The sequence below is a fragment of the Chiloscyllium punctatum genome, chromosome 7, assembly GCF_047496795.1.
Source record: "Chiloscyllium punctatum isolate Juve2018m chromosome 7, sChiPun1.3, whole genome shotgun sequence".
Taxonomy (NCBI): domain Eukaryota; kingdom Metazoa; phylum Chordata; class Chondrichthyes; order Orectolobiformes; family Hemiscylliidae; genus Chiloscyllium; species Chiloscyllium punctatum.
This window is the reverse complement of record NC_092745.1, coordinates 27164667-27184582: the sequence shown is the minus strand read 5'-3', so window position 1 is coordinate 27184582 and position 19916 is coordinate 27164667. Positions and strand designations below refer to the sequence as shown.

Below are 19916 nucleotides of genomic sequence, written 5' to 3'. Positions count from 1 at the left end.
AGTTGCAGAAAAGATGTTTGAGGACTCGTCTACTGAGGTCATATGGGCTGAGGTTAGAAACAGGAAAAAAGAAGTCACCCTGTTGGGAATTTTCTCCAGGCCTCCGAATAGTTCCAGGGATGTAGAGGATAGCAAAGATGATCCTTGGTAGGAGCGAGAGTGACAGGATAGTTGTTATGGGGTCTTTAACTTTCCAAATATTGACTGGGAATACTATAGTTTGAGTACTTTCGATGGTCAGTTTTTGTTCAATGTGTGCACGAGGGTTTCCTGACACAGTATGTAGATAGGCCAACAAAAGGTGAGGCTACATTGGATTAGGTACTGGGTAATGAACCCGGCCAGGTGTTAGATTTGGAGGTAGGTGATAGTGACCACAATTCGATTATTTTTATTTTAGCGATGGAAAGGAATAGGTATATACCGGAGGGCAAGAGTTATAGCTGGGAGAAAGGCAATTACAATATGAATAGACAAGATTTAGAATGCATGGGATGGGGCAATTGAAATGTGGAGCTTATTCAAGGAACACCTACTGCTTGTCCTTGATAAGTATGTACCTGTCAGGCAGGGAAGAAGTTGTCGAGTGTGAGATTCATGGTTTACTAAGGAAGTTGATAAGGAAGTTGAATCTCTCTTTGAGATGAAGAAGAAAGCTTATGTTCGGATGAGAGGTGAAAGATACTTGAGAGTTACGGGTTAACCAGAAAAGACCTAAAGAGAGAGCTAGGAAGAGCCAGGAAGGGACGTGGGAAGTCATTGGCAGATCGGATCAAGGAAAACCCTGAGACTTTCTATAAGCTATATCAGGAATAAAAGAATGACTAGAAGAAGATTAGGGCCAATCAAGCATAGTCGTGGAATGTTGTGCGTGAAGTCAGAAGGGATGTGGATGCATTTACTGAATACTTTTCATCAGTATTCATACTAGAAAAAGGCGTTCTGGTCGAAGAGAATGCTGACAGGCCACGAGACCAGATGGGATTGAGGTGCATGAGGAGGAGGTGTTAGCAATTCTGGAAAGTGTGAAAATAGCGAAGTCCCCTGGTCCGGATTTGATTTATCCTAGGATTCTCTGGGAAGCCAGTGAGGAAATAGCTGAGCCTTTGCTTTGATCTTTAAGTCGTCATTGTCTACAGGAATAGTGCCAGAAGACTGGAGGATAGCAAATGTTATTCCCTGTTCAAGAAGGGGAGTAGAGACAATTCTGGAAATTGTAGGCCAGTGAGCCTTACTTCGGTTGTGGGTAAAGTGTTGGAAAGGGTTAGAAGAGGAAGGAGTTATAATCATTTAGAAAGGAATAAGTTGATTAGAGATAGTCGCATGCTTTTGTGAAGGGTAGGTCATGCCTCACAACATTATTGAGTTCTTTTGAAAAGGTGACCAAACAGTGGATGAGGGTAAAGTGGTTGATGTAGTGTATATCGATTTCAGTAAGGTGTTTGATAAGGCTCCCCACTGTAGACTATTGCACAAAGTATGGAGGTATGGGATTGAGAGTGATTTAGAGGTTTGGATTAAAAATTGGCTAGCTGAAAGAAGACAGATGGCAGTGGTTGATGGGAAATATTCATCCTGGAGTTCAGTTACTAGTGTACTGCAAGGATCTGTTTTGGGTCCATTTGTTATTTGTCATTTTTATAAATGACCTGGGTGAGAGCTTTGAAGGATGGCTTAGTAAATTTGCAGATGACGCTAAGGTCAGTAGAGTTGTGGATAGTGACAAAGAACGTTGTAGGTTACAGAGAGACATGGATAAGCTGCAGAGCTGGGCTGAGAGGTGGCATATGGAGTTTAATGCCAAAAGAAAGTGAGGTGATTCACTTTGGAAGGAGTAACATAAATGCAGAGTACTAGGCTAATGGTAAGATTCTTGGTAGTGTAGATGAGCACAGAGATCTCTGTCTAGGTACATAGATGCTTGAAAGTTGCCACCCAAGTTGTTGGGTTGTGAAGAAGGCATACGGTGTGTTAGTTTTGGTCGAGGGATTGAGTTTCGGAACCATGAGATCATGCTGCAGCTGTCCAAAACTTCGTGCGACTACATTTGTAGTATTGCATACAGTTCTGGTCACCGCATTATAGGAAGGATTTGGAAGGGGTTCAGAGGAGATTTACTCGGATGTTGCCTGGTATGGAGGGGAGGCCTTACGAGGAAAGGCAGAGGAAGTTGAGGTTGTTTTTGTTAGAGAGAAGAAGGTTGAGAGGCGACTTAATTGAAACATATAAGATAATCGGAGGGTTAGATAGATTAGACAGTGAGAGACTTTTTCCTCTAATGGTCATGCCTAGCACGAAGGGACATATCTATCACTCCTCAATTTAAAGCTATAGGTCAGATGTCAGAGGTAGTTACTGCCTGCAACAGCAGTAGATTCACCAACTTTTAGGGCATTTAAATGGTCATTGGATGGGCATATGGGCGAGAATGGAATAGTGTAGGATAGATGGGCTTTAGGTTGATACAGCATAGAGGGTCGAAGGGCCTGTACTGCGCTGTAATGTTCTAGGTTCTATCTCCACCAATGTTTGCCCAGATGCCAAGTTTCTCCACAACTTTGTTTGTCTTCTAGGTTTCCTGCTTCCGCCATTTCATGTGTTCTTGTTTGTAGTTTTTATTTTCTGTCCAGATTTCTGATATTTGGATCATTTGTATTTGTGTTCTCCTAATATTCTTCAATGTTTCTGACTGATGTTTAAGATAACTAAAAGCAGATGCTCGGATTGATTGAGAGATTAGGCCATTCAGGGGTGACTTTGGAAGAGTGGAACCAGGGATAGATGGAGTTAGGATCTGGATAAACCATGATCTCAATGAATATTGGCATCGCTGACTGATCTGCACTGCTTCGTGTTATTTATTTAACTGTCATTTACAGACCTGACCCCACCTTCCCCTTACTCACTGAGTAAAGCAGCTTCCCCAGCCCCGGTCTTCACTGATTTACTTCCCAGTATCTCTGTGACGAGTTGGGCTCTTAACAACCTCAGAAGCAACACTGCCACCTGCAGGCTGAGCTTAGTTAACATTCTCCACAGCTGGTGGTGACGAGGGCTGTCTGTAGCTTCCACTAACATGCCTTTCTCTACTTCGATCTCTCCAGGTGCCAACGAAAAAGCTGAAGAAATATGAGAAGGAGTATCAAACCCTGAGAGAGCAGCAGGCACATCAGGAAGACCCGATTGACAGATATAAGGTAGGGGAAGTGTCCCGTCAGAGTGAGGTTTCTTGAAGCTGTCTTGTGACGAGGAATGGTGTTGGGTGTGCATTGATGCTGGGGAGGGGGTTGGGGGTGGGGGGGGGTGGTGGCGGGTGGGGGGGTGGCTTGCTGCTAGAAACCAGCGACTGACTAAATGACAAAGGCTGATTTCTGTGAGGCTGTGCGAAGGGATCTGCTCAGACTACAGTAAGGGGCGGACAGGGCAGCCATGTTTGGGACCACTCTGAGCTATTGGAGCCTCTAGTCCATGACCATGCATCATACAGGGTTAGTTTTAATTATCGCAACCAGGTCAGAGGTGTATTTCCCAGATTCGTTTTCCTCTTCAATCTGGGCTTTTCACCTCATCCAAGCAATTCACGAGGCACTTTTCACTGATAACCCACACATGTCATCTCCTTTTGATGTCCAGGAGGGTTAGCAAGATTAGTTTTCGCTGGCCAGTTCTTTGCAGGCTAGGTTACTCACTTCTTCCTAGCACCATGGCACTGTGTCACAGGGGCTAGAATATAGCAGAGCATGCTGGTCCAGACCAGCAGAACCAGGCGTCTCAAATTAAATCTACAGAAGCGTGACTTGAGTGAGTGGTCAATGCAAGGAGCCCACTCCCTGGGTGAAGCAATTACAACTTGTAAATTCAAGAACAGCTGAGATTTCATTCAGAAGAGAGACATTTCAGTCATATCGTGAGATCTGATGAGGCAAGAGACATTTTCCAATCCGTCTGTTCTTGTTACATACCCTCTAAAGCTATAGGTCCTGATCCCAGATCTCCAGGTCCAGGAGGTAGAAACACTGCCACTGTGCCACAGGGGACCTTAAATGCTGGGGAAGTAAACTTGGGGCCTATAGTTTCCAAAGCTGTCCACCACTCGGATGTTTTCGCCTCCCGTCTCGGTCTGTTGTAGACTAAGCAATGAGCGATTTGTTTTGTCAAACATAACCAGCATCATGGCTGAGTGAAGCCCATTGGACTCATCTTGGTACCACCCTTGGGGAAATTACAAGGAAAAAGACCTCTCTGTTAGTGGGAGTAAGATATCCAGTTGCTGTAGCTGTGTACAAAAAACTTCCTGTCCGGCCTCTGCAACTTCCGCCAAAACATTACTTCAGGTTTCTCCAATGGTCCGGAGTCAAAACGTGTGGTGCTGGAAAAGCATAGCTGGTCAGGTAGCATCTGAGGAGCAGGAGAGTTGACGTTTCGAGCATAAACTCTTCATCAGGAATATGATGAGGAACATGATCAGGAAGAGATGCTCAAAACGTCAGCTGTCTTGCTCCTCGGATGCTGCCTGACCTGCTGTGCTTTTCCAGCACCACACTTTTCTTTTGACTCTGACCTCAAGCATCTGCTTTCTCCCTCTCCAAAGGTATTGAGTCTAGTTAGGAAGAAATTAACCACCCTGAAACCATCTGGTTCAGATTGTATTTGTTTCCTTTTATAAAAAAAACCAAATTTACTGGCATGTAAAACAAAGAGGACCCTATTTCTGTAACAACTTTCACAATCTTGTAACGCTCTGAAGGATGTTATGACCAATTTGATAGTTTTTTGTGTGGTGGCTGGAATGTGAGAAACCGCCACTAATTTGTCAGGCGAGCTATTTTAGGACAGTAAGAATCATCAGGTTTGCCAGCACATAGAGAGAAAGAAAGAAAGAGATTTATGGTTTCAAGGTGTTGCCTTTTCAATAAGACATCATTGAACCCAAGACATTCACTCCTCCTCTCCCCACAGAGGCTGCCTTTCTCCAGCATCTTGTTTTTTTCTTAAATTAGATTCCCTACAGTGTGGAAACAGGACCTTTAGCCCAACCAGTCCACACCGACCCTCCGAAGAGTAACCCACCCAGACCCATTTCCCTCTGACGAATGCACCTAACACTATGGGCAATTTAGCACGGCCAATTCACCTGACCTGCACATCTTTGGACTGTGGGAGGAAACCCATGCAGACACGGGGAGAATGTGTAAACTCCACACAGACCTGCTGGAATCGAATCTGGGACCCCGGTGCTGTGAGACAGCAGTGCTAACTATTGAGCCACCATGCCGCCCTATAAGATCTGCAGTATTTGCTTTTGTGTCTGTTTAATGCCATTGGTTATAAGAGAAATATTGACCAGTACCCTGGACAGATCGGCCCTTAGACAATGACAAAGCCTTGAGAGGACAGTAGTTCAACCGATCATCCAGCAGATGGCATTCCAGCCTCAGGATAGTGCTCCAGTGTTTGGAGTGGAGCTTGAAGGTACTACCACTGAGTGCCTCTATTCTTTCCTGGGATGCAGGTATTACTGGCATGACCTGTACAGTGTTTGTTCTTCATCCCTAACAGCCTGGAACCGAGTGGATTGCATGGCCTTTGCAAATGACAGACAAGGGTAGGTCTGGAGTCCTTGTAGACTCCGACATCGACAACAGGTCTACAAGAACAAGACCCTTCGACCCAATAGGCCTGAGCCAGTCAAAAACACCCACCTACCTTCTAATCTTACTTCCCAGCACTTGGCCCATAGCCTTGTATGCCTTGTCATCACAAGTGTACGTCTAAATACTACTTCAATGTGGTGAGGGGTTTTACCTCCAAAACACTTGCAGGCTGAGTTCCAGATTCCCACTACCCTCTGTGAAAAGATTTTCACTTAGAGGGCAAGTTCTTTCCTATTTCCCTGATCCAGATCCTTCATAATTTTATGCATGTCAATCATGTCCTGTCTTAATCTCCTCTGCTCTCAGAAGAGAAAAGCCCAGTTTCTCCAATCTCTCTCCACCCCTGGCAACATCCTAATAAATCTTGTCTAGAAATCCTTCCATAACGGACATCAGTAAACCAGATGTGTTTTTATACCAACTGATGATGTTACCACAATGATCACCAATACTGTGGGGTGGCGCTCAATTCCAGATTTATTCATGGACTGCACATTCCCCACCTGCCATGGTAGGATTTGAACTTGTGTCCCAGGGAATTTGCCTGACCCTCTGGATTAATAGGCTAGTGACATCTCCCCAAAACCAAGGTTGACAATACTGCATCTCCCTTCATGGTTAGGGATAAGAGGGAATGGACATGTTTTCATTAGTTTTTGGAATGAGTGTTACTGGCAAGATCAGCTTTCATTGCCCACCCTTCATTTAACTTTGAGAAGGTGACATTGCATTCCTAGTCCCAATGATCTTCAGTGTGATTCCATTTGCAATTTCCAAATGTATTGTGGGAGCAATGTGCACAGTACTCGGTTATATCTTTTGTAAATATTTGAGCTTCTCTTGTGGAATCCAATTGGAATTTTTAACTGGCACTGAACCTTCCACACACTCCCACCTCTCTTGATGCTCACCCTTGTCTGGTTAATTCTTCCCATTTCCTTCTCTTCTTTCAGTTCATTTCATTTCAGTAAAGTCTGTGATATTTCCACGGAGGATGTGCACTAGAAATCGCCATAGAGAATCTCCCAGCCCTTCAATAGAAGGAAGGCCAATGTTTGCAGCAAGCCTGGACTGTGCCCTTGTGTACCTTGCCTGAAGGATTCCATGTGATCTGTCAGCCTCCAGCCCAGCCTGATAACCATCTCGGACATTGGAAGGAAATGCCCAGGGAGCAGGTTAACATGGTGCAAAAAGGCTTTCAGCTGAAGCTTCGGTGTTTGCGCTCAGTGTGCATTATCACTTGCTTGTTGCTCCCTTTTTACATGATGAAGAAGAAAGAACTCTTGTTTGTTCAGCCTTTAACGATGTCTCAGGATATTTAAAGCGGTGTGCACAGTGCAGTCACGTTCACATGGGCAAGATGGTGAGATCCCACGACCAGCAAATGAATGACTAGACAAATCTATTTTGGCAGCAGTTGATTTTTCAGCAGGATACCTGAGGGAATCCCTTCTGAATGGAATCTTGCAGATCCACCTGAGAAGGGGGAAGGGAGGTGGGGAGGCAGAGCCTCAATTGCTGCTCTTTGCAGTTTGGTGACCCGCTTTGATAGCCTTTTGTTAGATTTTTGAGTGTAATTTATATTGTGCCTGATCCCAGTGTTGATCCGAAGGACACTCCACCTTTCAGTCTGACAAACCAGCTTCACCCATGTCATGGCTGTATTTCTGGCCGAGGTTCCAGTCTTTCAAAGAGATGAATTCAAGCCTCACCACTTTGATCATTTGAAGTGTATCTCATTTATTTTGATTTCTCCTGGGATGGGGTGGGTACAAAAGTGGCTACTGTTTGTTGCCCTTCCCTAATTGTCCTGGAGAGGGCACTGGTGAGCCATGTAATATCTGAGAAGGAAGGTGCTGGGATCTGTCCAGAAAAACCCATGAAACTCAATGTCATGTTCCTGAATGTAGTTTGGACAAGGGAACCCAGTCACCACCCGGTCTGTGACTCCAGTCCCACAGTGACGTGATTCATTCTTAACGGACCCATGACCTCCCTCAGCAAAGAACTCAGTCCGAGCGGCTGGAGATGGGCAATATATATGAGGCTTGTCAATGACATTAATGCCCTGAGAAGGAATATTGCAGCTCTATGCTGTCTGCCTTTTAGCCTCTGAGCCGCCAAACTGGTACTGTTATGGGTCTGTGATTGTCTCACATTTATTAATTAGATGGTGGCAATATGTGTTGAGCTTTTATTTTGAACTGTCAGGTCTCTTTTCCCATGACTCTCTCCTCTTCAGCCCCCTCCAAACCTTTCACCAGATGTTTCCTGTGACAGCCTTGCTGTGCAGAGTGAAAGCTCTCTGTGTTCTCTCAGGCCTCACTCTGTCTTGTGTCTGTCTCCTCTCCAACGTAACACAAAACACACGCTTCTAAAACCCTGTTGAGATGAAAAGAGAGCTGATAAAAATGCTGCAATGAGTTGAATTGGTCTTGTTAAAGAAAATAATGTTTGTTTTGAAATTATATTTCTGTCAGTGAGTGACAAAGGAAAGGTGAGGGTCCAGGATTGCTTCTGCCATCTGCCAGAACATCAGACCCAGGAGCAGGAGCAGGCCTTTTTGGCAGCTGCTGTACTAATGAAGAAGATCACTGCACATCTGGTTGTGGTCTCAGCTACACTTTCTGCTTTCCTGTCTCCCCCATTGTCCTTAACTGTTATGTTCATGAAAAATCTATCTCACTCAGCCTTGAGGAAACTCAATGATCCAACCTCCATTCTGATATAGAAATGAGATTTCCACAGACTGTCGACCCTCAGCAAGAAAGCACCACCTCTTTTTTTTTTAAAAGGGAGACTGTTCTCGGTTAAGCTGCCCTGCCCCTAATTGTTAATGAGAAAGAACAGGTTGTGTAAGTGATGCTCTTCCCCTGGAGGTGATTTAAGTGTTCATGTAAACTGTTTTCTTCAGTGCCAGAGTCCAGAGCAGGATAAAGTTTGATAAAATTAGAATTGGGGTGATTTCAGGAAGAACTCTTTCTGACTAAGAGTAGTGGAAATGGGGGCCCAGGTCAAAGTTGGAATCCATTGAATTGTCTGTTGGTCTTTCGGGTGCCAGTAGTAGGGGGAGTAGCTCAGCAGCAGTACAAGCTCTGGAAAGTCACTAGAGGGCAACTGTTTCTCTGTCCATGAACGGTACAAATAAACTTGGGCTTTGCTAGGATCTAACCAGCTTAGTCACGAGACCAAGTACAGCTTTAAAACCACAATAGTTATTGCACCACAATGGAAATGACCCCTGTGATATGATACATCAATATTCCTGAAAAAAAAGTACTTTGTTGTGACTTTTGTTTGTCTTCACAGTGTGCTGTTATGTTCATTCTGTGATACACTTAGACGATGTCAGTACTGAGTGGCACAAAGTATACTTCCTTTTCTAACCCCTTTCCAAAACACCCTCTCCATCTTGCTTTACCCCTTATTGACTCTTCTACAATTGTCCCTGTTCCCTCACTCCATCCCGGTCCCAGAGGGATTGATGATCGGAGTTCATGACCCCGCACTGTGTGAAGGTTGTTGTAAAGTGAGGCCAGTGTGTTGGAGCTTGGGCTCCTGCCTCAGGCCCAGGTGTAGGGGCCTGTTCAACAATCTGCACATTGTCCTTATTTTCTTTCTTATCAGATTTTTTAAAAATTGTTAAACAACCTAATGGTGTAAATGCATCAGTGTTGTTTATGACTGGAATCGTTTAGCATCATGATCTGAGTTTTTACTGGACCCTCACTCGTGATAACACAGTTTTCAATGTTTCTCTCCCCTTACGTGTTATGAAGAGCTTTACAAACGTGTTGTGATGAGGATAGTGTGTCTTCACAGTGTGATGAAGTGTGGGTGGGTGTTTGAATTCTCATCCCATTATCGTTGAGCTTTCAAAGAAAATGCTGTCGTCTTTGTAGCTACATTTGAAATTAGATTGCGTCCAGGTTTTGTAAATATTGCATTTGGAATTTATTTTGGAGTGCTACTTTGTAATAAAAATATCCTGTTCGGTTTTGTAGCTCAGTAGTTGTGTTTGTTCCCTGAGATACTGAGAGTTTACACAATACGCCATTTGCCTGTGACCCAGTTGTTGGCTGAAGCCTCTGGTTGTTCGGTGAGTCCAAGCCATTGTCTTGCTCTCTGCAGTTATCCCATCAACTTGGTTTCTCAGTGTGAGCCAGGAGACCACTGCGTGGTGACTTCCTGTTCCACTGTCGGGGTAAAGGCAAGTGGGAACTGTCGATGTTAATCCCATCATGTACAACAGAACATTGTGCTCAGCTAGAAATACATCCACTGACTAATTTCGTTGGCCGCCATTGCAGTAAAAGCAAATCCCTCCCTTTGCCAGCACAAAGAGAAAATGCCCATCAGATTCCCTGGTGTGTGATGGTTTAGCCCAATAGGAGCAGCACTGGGAGATCATACTGTATCAACCTGGGCAACCTCCAAATGAAAGCATGACCTTCAGTAGATCTGCTGCTACACGAAATATGGAATTGGAATACTTGTTACTGAATCACCTTGTCAAACTGAAATACAACTGAGAAAATATAAACCAAACCAAGGACAGCAAGGAAATAGGAACAGACCGTCTCTGCGGAGTGTTGCTCTTACTGGGGATAACCAATTTTAGCATCCTGTCTGAGGATGTTACTGTTCTTGTACCCCCCCACCCCAACACTGTTTGTTAATTCTATTCACTCTCTTGTGAAGTGGGTAATCCCTGCTTCACTGCACTGACCCGTGTGTTAAAGCCCTGCACAGCTCACCCTTCATCTCAATCAGATCACAGGGTCTAAGGTTGGTAAGCACTGTCTGATCCCAGGACAATAACACAGACTGACTGGAGACAATCCAGATCAAGACACACCTTTATATACACAGCCCACCGAGGAGGTGGTAATTATTCTCAAATGTTGCCACAAAGTTCTCCCAGAGATTATTGACTCATTCCAGCTTTTAAACAAGGGAGGGATGTTATGAGGGAACAGGTAGGAAGGCATGGAGAGGAACCAAAAAGGAGAGAGAATTGTTTTATGTTGCATAGTTCATGAGCTCAGGATGCTCAAAGATGTGAAACTTCAAAAGGTTCAGAAAAGATTTACAAGGGTGTTGTCAGGGTTGGAGGATTTGAGGGAGAGGCTGAATAGGCTGGGGCTGTTTTCCCTGAAGCTCTGGAGGCTGAGGGATGACCGTACAGACATTTATAAAATCGTGAGGGGCATGGATAGGATAAATAGACAAAGTCTTTTCCCTGGGGTGGGGGAGTCCAGAACTAGAGGGCATAAATTTAGGGTGAGAGGGGAAAGATATAAAAGAGACCTAAGGGGCAACTTTTTAACACAGAGCATGGTACATTGTGGAATGAACTGCCAGACGAAGTGGTGAAGGCTGGTACAATTGCACCATTTAAAAGGCACCAGGAAATGAGCCATGTGCTTGCAAATGGGACTAGATTAGATTAGGATTATCTGGTTGGCATGGGCGAGTTGGATCATAGGGTCTGTTTCTGTGCTGTATGTCTCTATGACTCAGTATTCCATTGGCTGTAAAACAGTATTTCGTTGTTGTTCAGACGTTGTTGTAAATGTGGGAACTGTGACTGGAGGCTGCTACTGCAGTGAGGGAACCACACTGGAGTGCACAAGGACATCAGAAATAGGAGGAGGCTTCCAAAGACAGTTCATCCTTTCCAGGAACCAAAATTGCACACAGCTCTCCAAGTGCAGCTGCACAGTTGTAACAAGATTCCTCTATTTTTCAATTTCCATTCTTGGCAGTAAAGGATAAAATTCCATTTGCCTTCTCAATTGCTGCTTGCTGCATCTACACTAACTGTGTTTGATGCACAAGAACACACCAATCCCTCTGCACTGCACTGTTTTGGAATCTCTCTCTATTTGCATAATAGACTGCCTTTTGATTATTCTGACTAAGGTACATGACCTTACACTTTCAGACATTAAACTCCATCGACTGTGTATTAGTATCTCATTTCAAGTTTGGTCTCCTCTTTGAGTGTCTGTCTCTGTGCGTCTGCCTGTTCCATATCCCATTCCCATTTGCTTACGGCCCAGAGACTTGATTGTCCAGCCCTTTCCTGCTGGTTCCATTCAATATTGAACAACTTCCTTGAGACAATGTAACCCAGCATGCCATCCCCTCCTTCAATCAGGATTTTCCTTGCTGTCCTGTGACGGTACATTCGAGGCTCGGAGAGTTACTTCATGACTCGCTCCCAGACTCTGTGACAGGGGGAGAGAGGGGGAGACCCAGATCCAGGCTCCATGACTGAGGAGCGAGGGGGAGGAACCCAGGGTCCAGGCTCCGTGACTGAGGAGTGAGGGGGAGGAACCCCGGGCCCAGGCTCCATGACTGGGGAGTGAGGAATAGACCCAGGGCCCAGGCTCCGTTACTGGGGCGCGAGGGGGAGGCCCAGGCCCAGGCTCTGGCTCCGTGACTGGGGAGTGAGGGGGAGACCCAGGCCCCAGGCTCCGTGACTGGGGAGTGAGGAATAGACCCAGGGCCCAGGCTCCGTTACTGGGGCGCGAGGGGGAGGCCCAGGCCCAGGCTCTGGCTCCGTGACTGGGGAGTGAGGGGGAGACCCAGGCCCCAGGCTCCGTGACTGGGGAGTGAGGAATAGACCCAGGGCCCAGGCTCCGTTACTGGGGCGCGAGGGGGAGGCCCAGGCCCAGGCCCAGGCCCAGGCCCAGTGACGGGGAGACCCAGGGTCCAGGCTCCGTGACTGGGGAGTGAGGGGGAGACCCAGGCCCAGGCTCCGTGACTGGGGAGTGAGGGGGAGACCCAGACCCAGGCTCCGTGTCTGGGGAGTGAGGGGGAGACCCAGACCCAGGCTCCATGACTGGGGATTGTGGGGGAGACCCAGACCCAGGCTCCATGACTGGGGAGTGTGGGGGCGACCCAGGGCCCAGGCTCCGTGACTGGGGAGTGTGGGGGCGACCCAGGGCCCAGGCTCCGTGACTGGGGAGTGTGGGGGCGACCCAGGGCCCAGGCTCCGTGACTGGGGAGTGTGGGGGCGACCCAGGGCCCAGGCTCCGTGACTGGGGAGTGTGGGGGAGACCCAGGGCCCAGGCTTCGTGACTGGGGAGTGAGGGGGAGACCCAGGATGATGGTGACTAGGATGAGTGGGGAGAGTCAGGCTCTGAGCATGTGACTGGAGACTTTGGAGCACTCAGCAGGTTAGGTTATTGCCACAGGTTGAGTGAGCGAATCTGTGTGGGTTTGATTTGTGCAGCGGGAGAATCGGAGGCTGCAGGAGGCCAGCTTGCGCCTGGAGCAGGAAAACGATGACTTGGCTCATGAGCTTGTGACCAGCAAAATCGCCCTGAGGAGTGACTTGGATCAGGTAAGAGACATGACTTCTCCTCACTCTCTAATCCAAGATCCCAAATCGAAAGGGAGCCTCGCGTTTGTGTACAATCTCTCTCAACCTCCAGCTGTTTCAACCTGGTTTTCAGATTCATTATTTTTGAAATGTCGCCACCACTGTAATGTGGGAAGGGTCCAGGAGCTGGGGTGTGGGGAGTGGGAAGCAAGTGACACTCAGCAAGTGGACACTTTCCCTGCTGTTCAGAATTCGACCCAGGGCAAGACTTCCACTCGCCCGAGAGGGCAAGGGGGGTGCCGACTGGGTTAAGGGCTCATCCAAAAGACAGTCGGTGTGACAGTACAGCATTCCCCACTGTGTGCACTGTATTGTCAGAGTTCAACGCCACTTCTCAAATCTCTGGCACGGGACTTGAACCTACACCATTCTTGTTGGAAGCAGAGAGCTCAGGCTGGTTGTGCTGTATACCCCAACAGACAGGCCTGCGTGGGATCAGTTATACTGCGTGGTGTGCTCACTGACTGACTGGGTGGCTTGGAGCTGGGCAATTGAATGCAGCTTCATCTCCAGAGCAAGGTGTGCTCTCCCCCAGCCCCCTGAAATTGGGGAAGGGTGTTTAAGTGTCCAATTGTACTGTCTGGAAGCTTGGAAGGAGTCCTCTGCTCGCTCCCTCACACTGTGTCCATCTTTCCCACTCAGGTTGAAGACAAGGCTGATGTCCTCAACAAGGAGCTCCTCCAAACCAAACAGAGGCTGGTGGAGACTGAAGATGAGAAAAGGAGACAGGAGGAGGAGTCTGCGCAGGTACCGAGAGGGCAGGGAGAGGGGGGGGGGTGTGGGCAGTTGCACGGTGAGGGGAGACCCAGGAGGCGGGGGCGGGTAGAGGCTTCATCCATTTGGTTATCATTTGATGCTGATTGAGACTCTCGCTCTGATCTTTGCTTTCCCACTGTTACAGATTAAGGAGGTTTTTCGCAGGGAGCTAGAGAAAGCGGAATGTGAAGTCAGCAGAACAAGTGCCATCATTTCAGAATACAAACAGGTACAGACACCGTGACCTGCTGCCTATTTCCTGGGAGATGGACACTGAGCAGATTGGGTTGAACCGAATGGTGCATCGGGTGGCTGGGTGGTTCAGGGTCAGAGTGTGGGGTTTGTCTCTCATTCCTTTCTCAATGTCAGTGGGTGACCATCCTCGAGCAGCTGCATCCTGCTGGGGCCCAGCTTCCTGGCTGATGCTGACAAGGAAAGGTAGTGAACCTGTGCAGCGGATGGGTGTACTGCAGTCCATCTGCCAGCCCCTCCTTCACTGGCCCAGACAATGGGACCAGTTTGCCAGGGACAAGCCCTCAGTGGACGGTACGGGAGAATAAATAATACCGTTTACTTTCTGGGTAGACCTGAGAACTCCTCCCTGTCTCTCACCCTCTCCTCCTCTTCCCTATGGATTATTCCCTCACCATGCTGGATATGTTGGGATTTAAATGCTAGACTGAAGCCAAGAGGAAGAAATTTCTTGTTGGGGAATAACCTTCCTTGCAGCGATGGTAAGCAGTAATTTGGAAAGTAAATGAACAGGATTTATTGGGCAGAGAAGATTGGTACTTCCCATTCAGGAGATGGGACTTGTTAAACTAGGTCACTGTAGGTCAGTCTGTCTCACCTGTGGATCCTGGGATGTGTGTTCTCGGTCCTTTGACCGATGAGACACACTGAGGTTTCACCTTCAGTCTAATATTTGAGTGAACCTCTGTTGTAGTTTTGAGACATTCGAGTTGAAAATTCCCAGTCTTCCTTAGCTGATGTGACCACAGTACCTGCTGAATGCTCTGTGCAAGCAGCAGTCCACTGTCACGTCCTCTTGAGGCCTGTACCTGTATTTTCATAGCACGAATCCTTAACTTACCGCAATCACTTGTTGACTAGTAATGCACTGGAAAGTCCCAACTGCTTTCTCCTAACCTTCTGTCCCAGCAAGAGCTCCCTTTAGCAAGTATTAACCCATGACTAGCACAACAACTCTAAGCAAGCGTTCTATTTTTATCCCCATTGTGCGGGAAAACAAGGAGAGATCTGGGTGTCCTGGTACATGAACCACAAAGTTAGCATCCAAGTTAATAGGAAGGTCATAGCATCCTAACATCTTCTACAACTAATCCACTGAGCCTAGACATTACGGGCAATTTAACATGGCCAATCAGTCCAGCCAGCCTGCAAACGTCTGGACTATGGGAAGAAACCGGAGCACCCAGAGGAAACTCACCCAGATACTGGGAGAATGTGCAAACTTCACACGAGCAGTTGCCCAAAAATGGAATTGAACCTGGATCCTTGGCACTGGGATACATAGTGTGTGTGTGTTTTTGATTTACTATTTAGGTTCGATTCCCTACAGTGTGGAAACAAGTCCATCTGTCCAGGTCAGGTGAATCGGCCATTTTAAATTGCCCATAGTGTCAGGTGCATTAGTCAGAGGGAAATAGGTCTGAGTGGGTAACTCTTCGAAGGGTCAGTGTGAACTTGTTTCCATCTGACTAATGGATCTAAAACTATGGGCAATTTAAAATGGCCGATTCACCTGACCTGGACATCTTTGGACTGTGGAAGGAAACCCACGCAGACACAGGGAGAATGTGCAAACTCCACACAGACAGTCACCCAAAGCTGGAATCAAACCTGGGTCCCTGGTGCTGTGAGACAGCAGTGCTAACCACTGAGCTACAATGCTGCCTCTTTTTAGAAGAACCTAAAGCAGTTGCAAAACAATAAAATCTATTATGTTGATGATCACTTGAATAATAAAAGAAGAATTTTTTCTTTTTTTTTAAGTGTTAAGTGTAACGTGGTGAGTACTTGGAGCCAGGAGTTAGTACCTGTATATTGAATCAATCCTCAGGGCTGTACTGGTGGCCATCTCACCAGTTAACAATTATTACCTGCTGGATGTTAATGAGGCCTCATCTGGAGAGCTGTGTATTATTTTGGTCTCATTTAAGAAAGGATATCAAGGGTTGTGGGGAAAAGACAGGAAAATGGAATTGAAGATGGTCAGACCAGCCATAATCTCTTTGAATCATGAAACAGACTTGATGGGCTGAATGGCCATTTCATCTTCTGTATGTTATGGTGTAATTGTCAGAAACAGTTCAGGGAGCGTTCACTCAACTCATTCCTGGGATGAGGGGGTTATCCTCTGAGGAAAGGTTGGACATGCTGTACACATTAGAGTTTAGGGAGTGAGAGGTGATCCTATTGAAATGGAGGGTCCTCAGGGAGAAAAGCAATAGACTGTGGATGCTGGAAATCGGGATCCAAAAGCAGAATGCTGGAGAAACTCAGCGAGTCTGGCGGTATCTGTGGAGAGAGAAATAAGAGTTAAGGTTTCTACAGAAGCCTTACTCGATTTGAAGCGCTACTCTATTTCTCTCTCCACAGATATTGCTGGGCTAACTTAAGACCCTGAGGGGACATGACAGATGGATACCTTTTGTGAGGATATCCAGAAGTAGGGACACCGTTTCCTTTGGAACAAGAAAATCCCATTTAATCCATGACAATTAAGGCCTTCTCACTAAACTTAAGTACAGTGCAGTCTGATAACTTGAGCTGGGTATTATGCAGATGTATCAGTGAGGTGACAAGAGCAGCACTAAGTCTCCCTCTTGTTCTGTTCAGATTTGCTCACAGTTGAGTACACGGTTGGAGAGACAGCAGGCGGCGAGTAAGGAGGAACTGGAACTAGTGAAGGTAGGAGTTGAGCAGCCTCTAATCCCCACTCTGTCATTTGAGTTTCTGCTGTCTCCAAATGGAATCTCCAGTCATATCCTGTGTGGTCACAGTCTTTCCAGCACGGAAAGTGGTGCTATGGCCCATGGTGTCCACATTGGTCATCAAATATGTTCTAATCCCATTTCCCAGCTCTTGACCTGTAGCCTTGCATGCTACGGGGTTTCAAGGACTCCGCTAAATGTTTCTAAAACGTCTTGAAGGGTTCCTGCCCCTCCAGCCACCTGATTGTGAATAGATTTCCACAGTGAGCTAAATACCCAACAATCAAATGTCTCCTTATTCCTTCATGGGATGTGGACATCACCGACTGGGCCAGCATTTTTTAGCCATCCACCATTGCAGCTCACCCACCTTCTCCTGGGGATGAGCTGACTTTGAGATCAAACCGTGTTTGCTGTTCATGGTGGTACTGAGGTCTCATCAGGAAAGCCACTCTCCATTCTAGCATAGAAACAATATTGCTGTTCCGTTTGTGTTGCTGGGTCAAAATCTTGGCATTAGCACCATTGATTAGATTAGATTACTTACAGTGTGGAAACAGGCCCTTCGGCCCAATAAGTCCACATCGCCCCGCCGAAGCGTAACCCACTCATACCCCTACATCTACCCCTTACCTAACACTACGGACAATTTAGCATGGCCAATTCACCTGACCTGCACATCTTTTGGACTGTGGGAGGAAACTGGAGCACCCGGAGGAAACCCACGCAGACACGGGGAGAACGTGCAAACTCCACACAATCAGTCGCCTGAGGCGGGAATTGAACCCAGGTCTCTGGCACTGTAAGGCAGCAGTGCTAACCACTGTGCCACCGGGCCGCCCACATTGTGGCTGCCCCAACACTGAATGGATTGCAACGTTTCAGTAAGGCAGCTTACCCCCCCCCCTTTTCAAGGGCAATTGTGGACGTGCAGTAAATACTGGCCCAGCCGGCCGCGTTGTTCTCCCTGATAAGGAATTAAACTCTCAACACGGTGGTGGGATAAGAAGATGCAAGCGCAGGGTCATTGCTGAGTGCCTCAGGCTTGCTGCCTTTTCAATTCAATTCCCAGGGTAAAGTGCTGTCATGTGACCGCTGCTGTGAGCTCTTCAGGAAGGACGGTGAGCTGCAGCTCCCCGAGCCTGGCCAGGATCACGCGAAGCAGTATGTTGATGAAGAGAAGGAGATTCTGAAGAAGCAGCTGCGGGAGATGGAGCTGGAGCTAGCGCAGACCAAACTGCAGCTGGTGGAGGCCAAGTGTAAAATCCAGGTACAGAGCCGAAATGGGGGCTCCACAAGGGGAGGGAGGGAAGGAGGGAGGGAGAGAGAGAGAGAGAGAGCACAGGACCAGTGTTCCGACATGGTCTCGCTCTGAGTGCGTTTCAAACAGGCTCCACATTGGTACTCTGTCTCTGGGTCGTGCTGACGGGTTATTTCCCGGTGAAATCATTGTTTCCTTCCTCTGCCTTTCCCAGGAGCTGGAGCACCATCGGGGAGCTCTCCTCAATGAGATCCAAGCTGCCAAAAACTCCTGGCTCAGCAAGACCCTGACCTCGATCAAAACTGCCACTGGCACTCAACCCCCTCAGCCTCCGCCTTCCCCTGCTCCAAAGGAAAGCACATAGTGCCACACACCTCGTCCTTCCCCCCTTCTCCCCCACCCACCCCCCGTCTTCTCAGCCCCTGATGGTGAGGGAACACCATCCTGAGGATCACCGCCTGAACTCAACAGCAAGCCCCCCTCACTGCTGGCACCATCCTCAAGCTCAAGAAATGGCCCTACTCAGGGCCAGCTGTCCAACTCTTTGTACATTCAAATCCTTCCTCATTCTGGGATCCAATCTGACGGATTGATGGTTTGTATATTGTTGAACAAGAAATGTTGTATTTTACTATCAGTACCTTCTTGTCATTTTCATTGGCAGCAGTTAATTGAGAATCTCATTGGTTTAATGTGGTGAACAGGTCAGTTCTCCAGGTTCTGTGAAGGATGAGGGCCTGTGAGAAATGCCAGTGTTTGCTGATTTGTCACCTTGCGCAGGCGAACTGAGAATCTTCTTCACTCTCTCCTGTCTCTCTTTGCTCTCCTTTCTTCTCTCACACTCTCCTGTGTGCTCCCTCTTTCTGAACTACTTGCTATCCAGACTTTGCTTGCTTGCTTCTCTCTCTCTCACTGGACTGAGAGCAGCTCCTATTCATTGACTCGCAGAGATCACGATGTTTTTGCTCAGGTCAGTTCCCATGATGCACTCTGCTCATCCTGCCTTACCCACTTAATGTTCTGCTTGGATCTTTATACAGGTCTGTCCACCATTTTTCCCTTTTCAGTCTTTACAAACCGATGTGCGTGGACGTGACAGAGGAACAGCTAAAGGACTCGATTTGCACAATGTACAAAGAACAAATGATCTATCTTGTTTCTTTAATTTTCAAACAAGTTCGATATTAAATGTAGTTAAAATCTGGGGAAATTTTAAGCTTAAACTTGCAGCAGCCTGTTGTCTCAGTGAACAGGTTCCTTTTGTTGGTGTGTTTATCTGTAATATCCAGCTGCCCCCTGTTGTTCACCCTGGTGCAACCATCTCTTGGGGCAGCTTACATTTGTAACAATTGTATTTTCAACAATAAACTAACTCCCTTTGTTGGTTTGGCTGTGTTCTGTGCTCGCTTTACACCACTGGCCTTTCAGCTAGCTGTATAGGAAGATCCCAATTCTTCCCCATTCACTTCAAACATTCGATTGGTATCAACATGACCCCATTCTGGACCGAAGTAGGGTTGTCAGTAAGTGACTGCACTCTCTCCAGTAAATCTCAGTTATAAATACACGGATAACAACATCCCGTTAATCTAATTTTAACTGGAATATGGAAATGGGGGCCAGGATACGATCGCAATTTCCCTGGACACAGCACACCCCGTCCCTTCCCCTCTGAACAAATCTGAAATCACCAACTGGGTTTCTCACACAAACCAAACTCAAGGAGGGATGGAATGCTGCAAAGCTGAGACACACACCTACAGTCATTAACTGGGCAACAGTCACACCCACACTGACAGGTACACCTGCAGTCAGTACTGAGTAACAGTCACACCCCCATGCAGAGACACGCACCTACAGACATCATTGGGTAACAGTCACACCCATACAGGCTC

The 19916-nt window shown here is 47.1% G+C and overlaps 1 protein-coding gene across 5 annotated transcripts in view; it reads left to right on the top strand.

Moving 5' to 3' along the window:
• The window catches only part of LOC140479548 (rab GTPase-activating protein 1-like), a 506221-nt gene extending 486813 nt beyond the window's left edge, over positions 1–19408 (top strand). For 4 of the 5 annotated variants that reach the window (XM_072573350.1, XM_072573351.1, XM_072573353.1 and 1 more), the window contains 7 exons: positions 3105–3197; positions 12898–13008; positions 13690–13794; positions 13949–14032; positions 16666–16737; positions 17833–18030; positions 18236–19408. In XM_072573350.1, the coding sequence (XP_072429451.1) occupies positions 3105–3197; positions 12898–13008; positions 13690–13794; positions 13949–14032; positions 16666–16737; positions 17833–18030; positions 18236–18385 (813 nt within the window). In that variant the 3' untranslated portion in view covers positions 18386–19408. Of the gene's footprint in view, positions 1–3104; positions 3198–6607; positions 12420–12897; positions 13009–13689; positions 13795–13948; positions 14033–16665; positions 16738–17832; positions 18031–18235 lie in introns of those variants that run through there. The other variant, XM_072573352.1, reaches the window with a different exon arrangement.
• Positions 19409–19916: the final 508 nt, after the last annotated feature.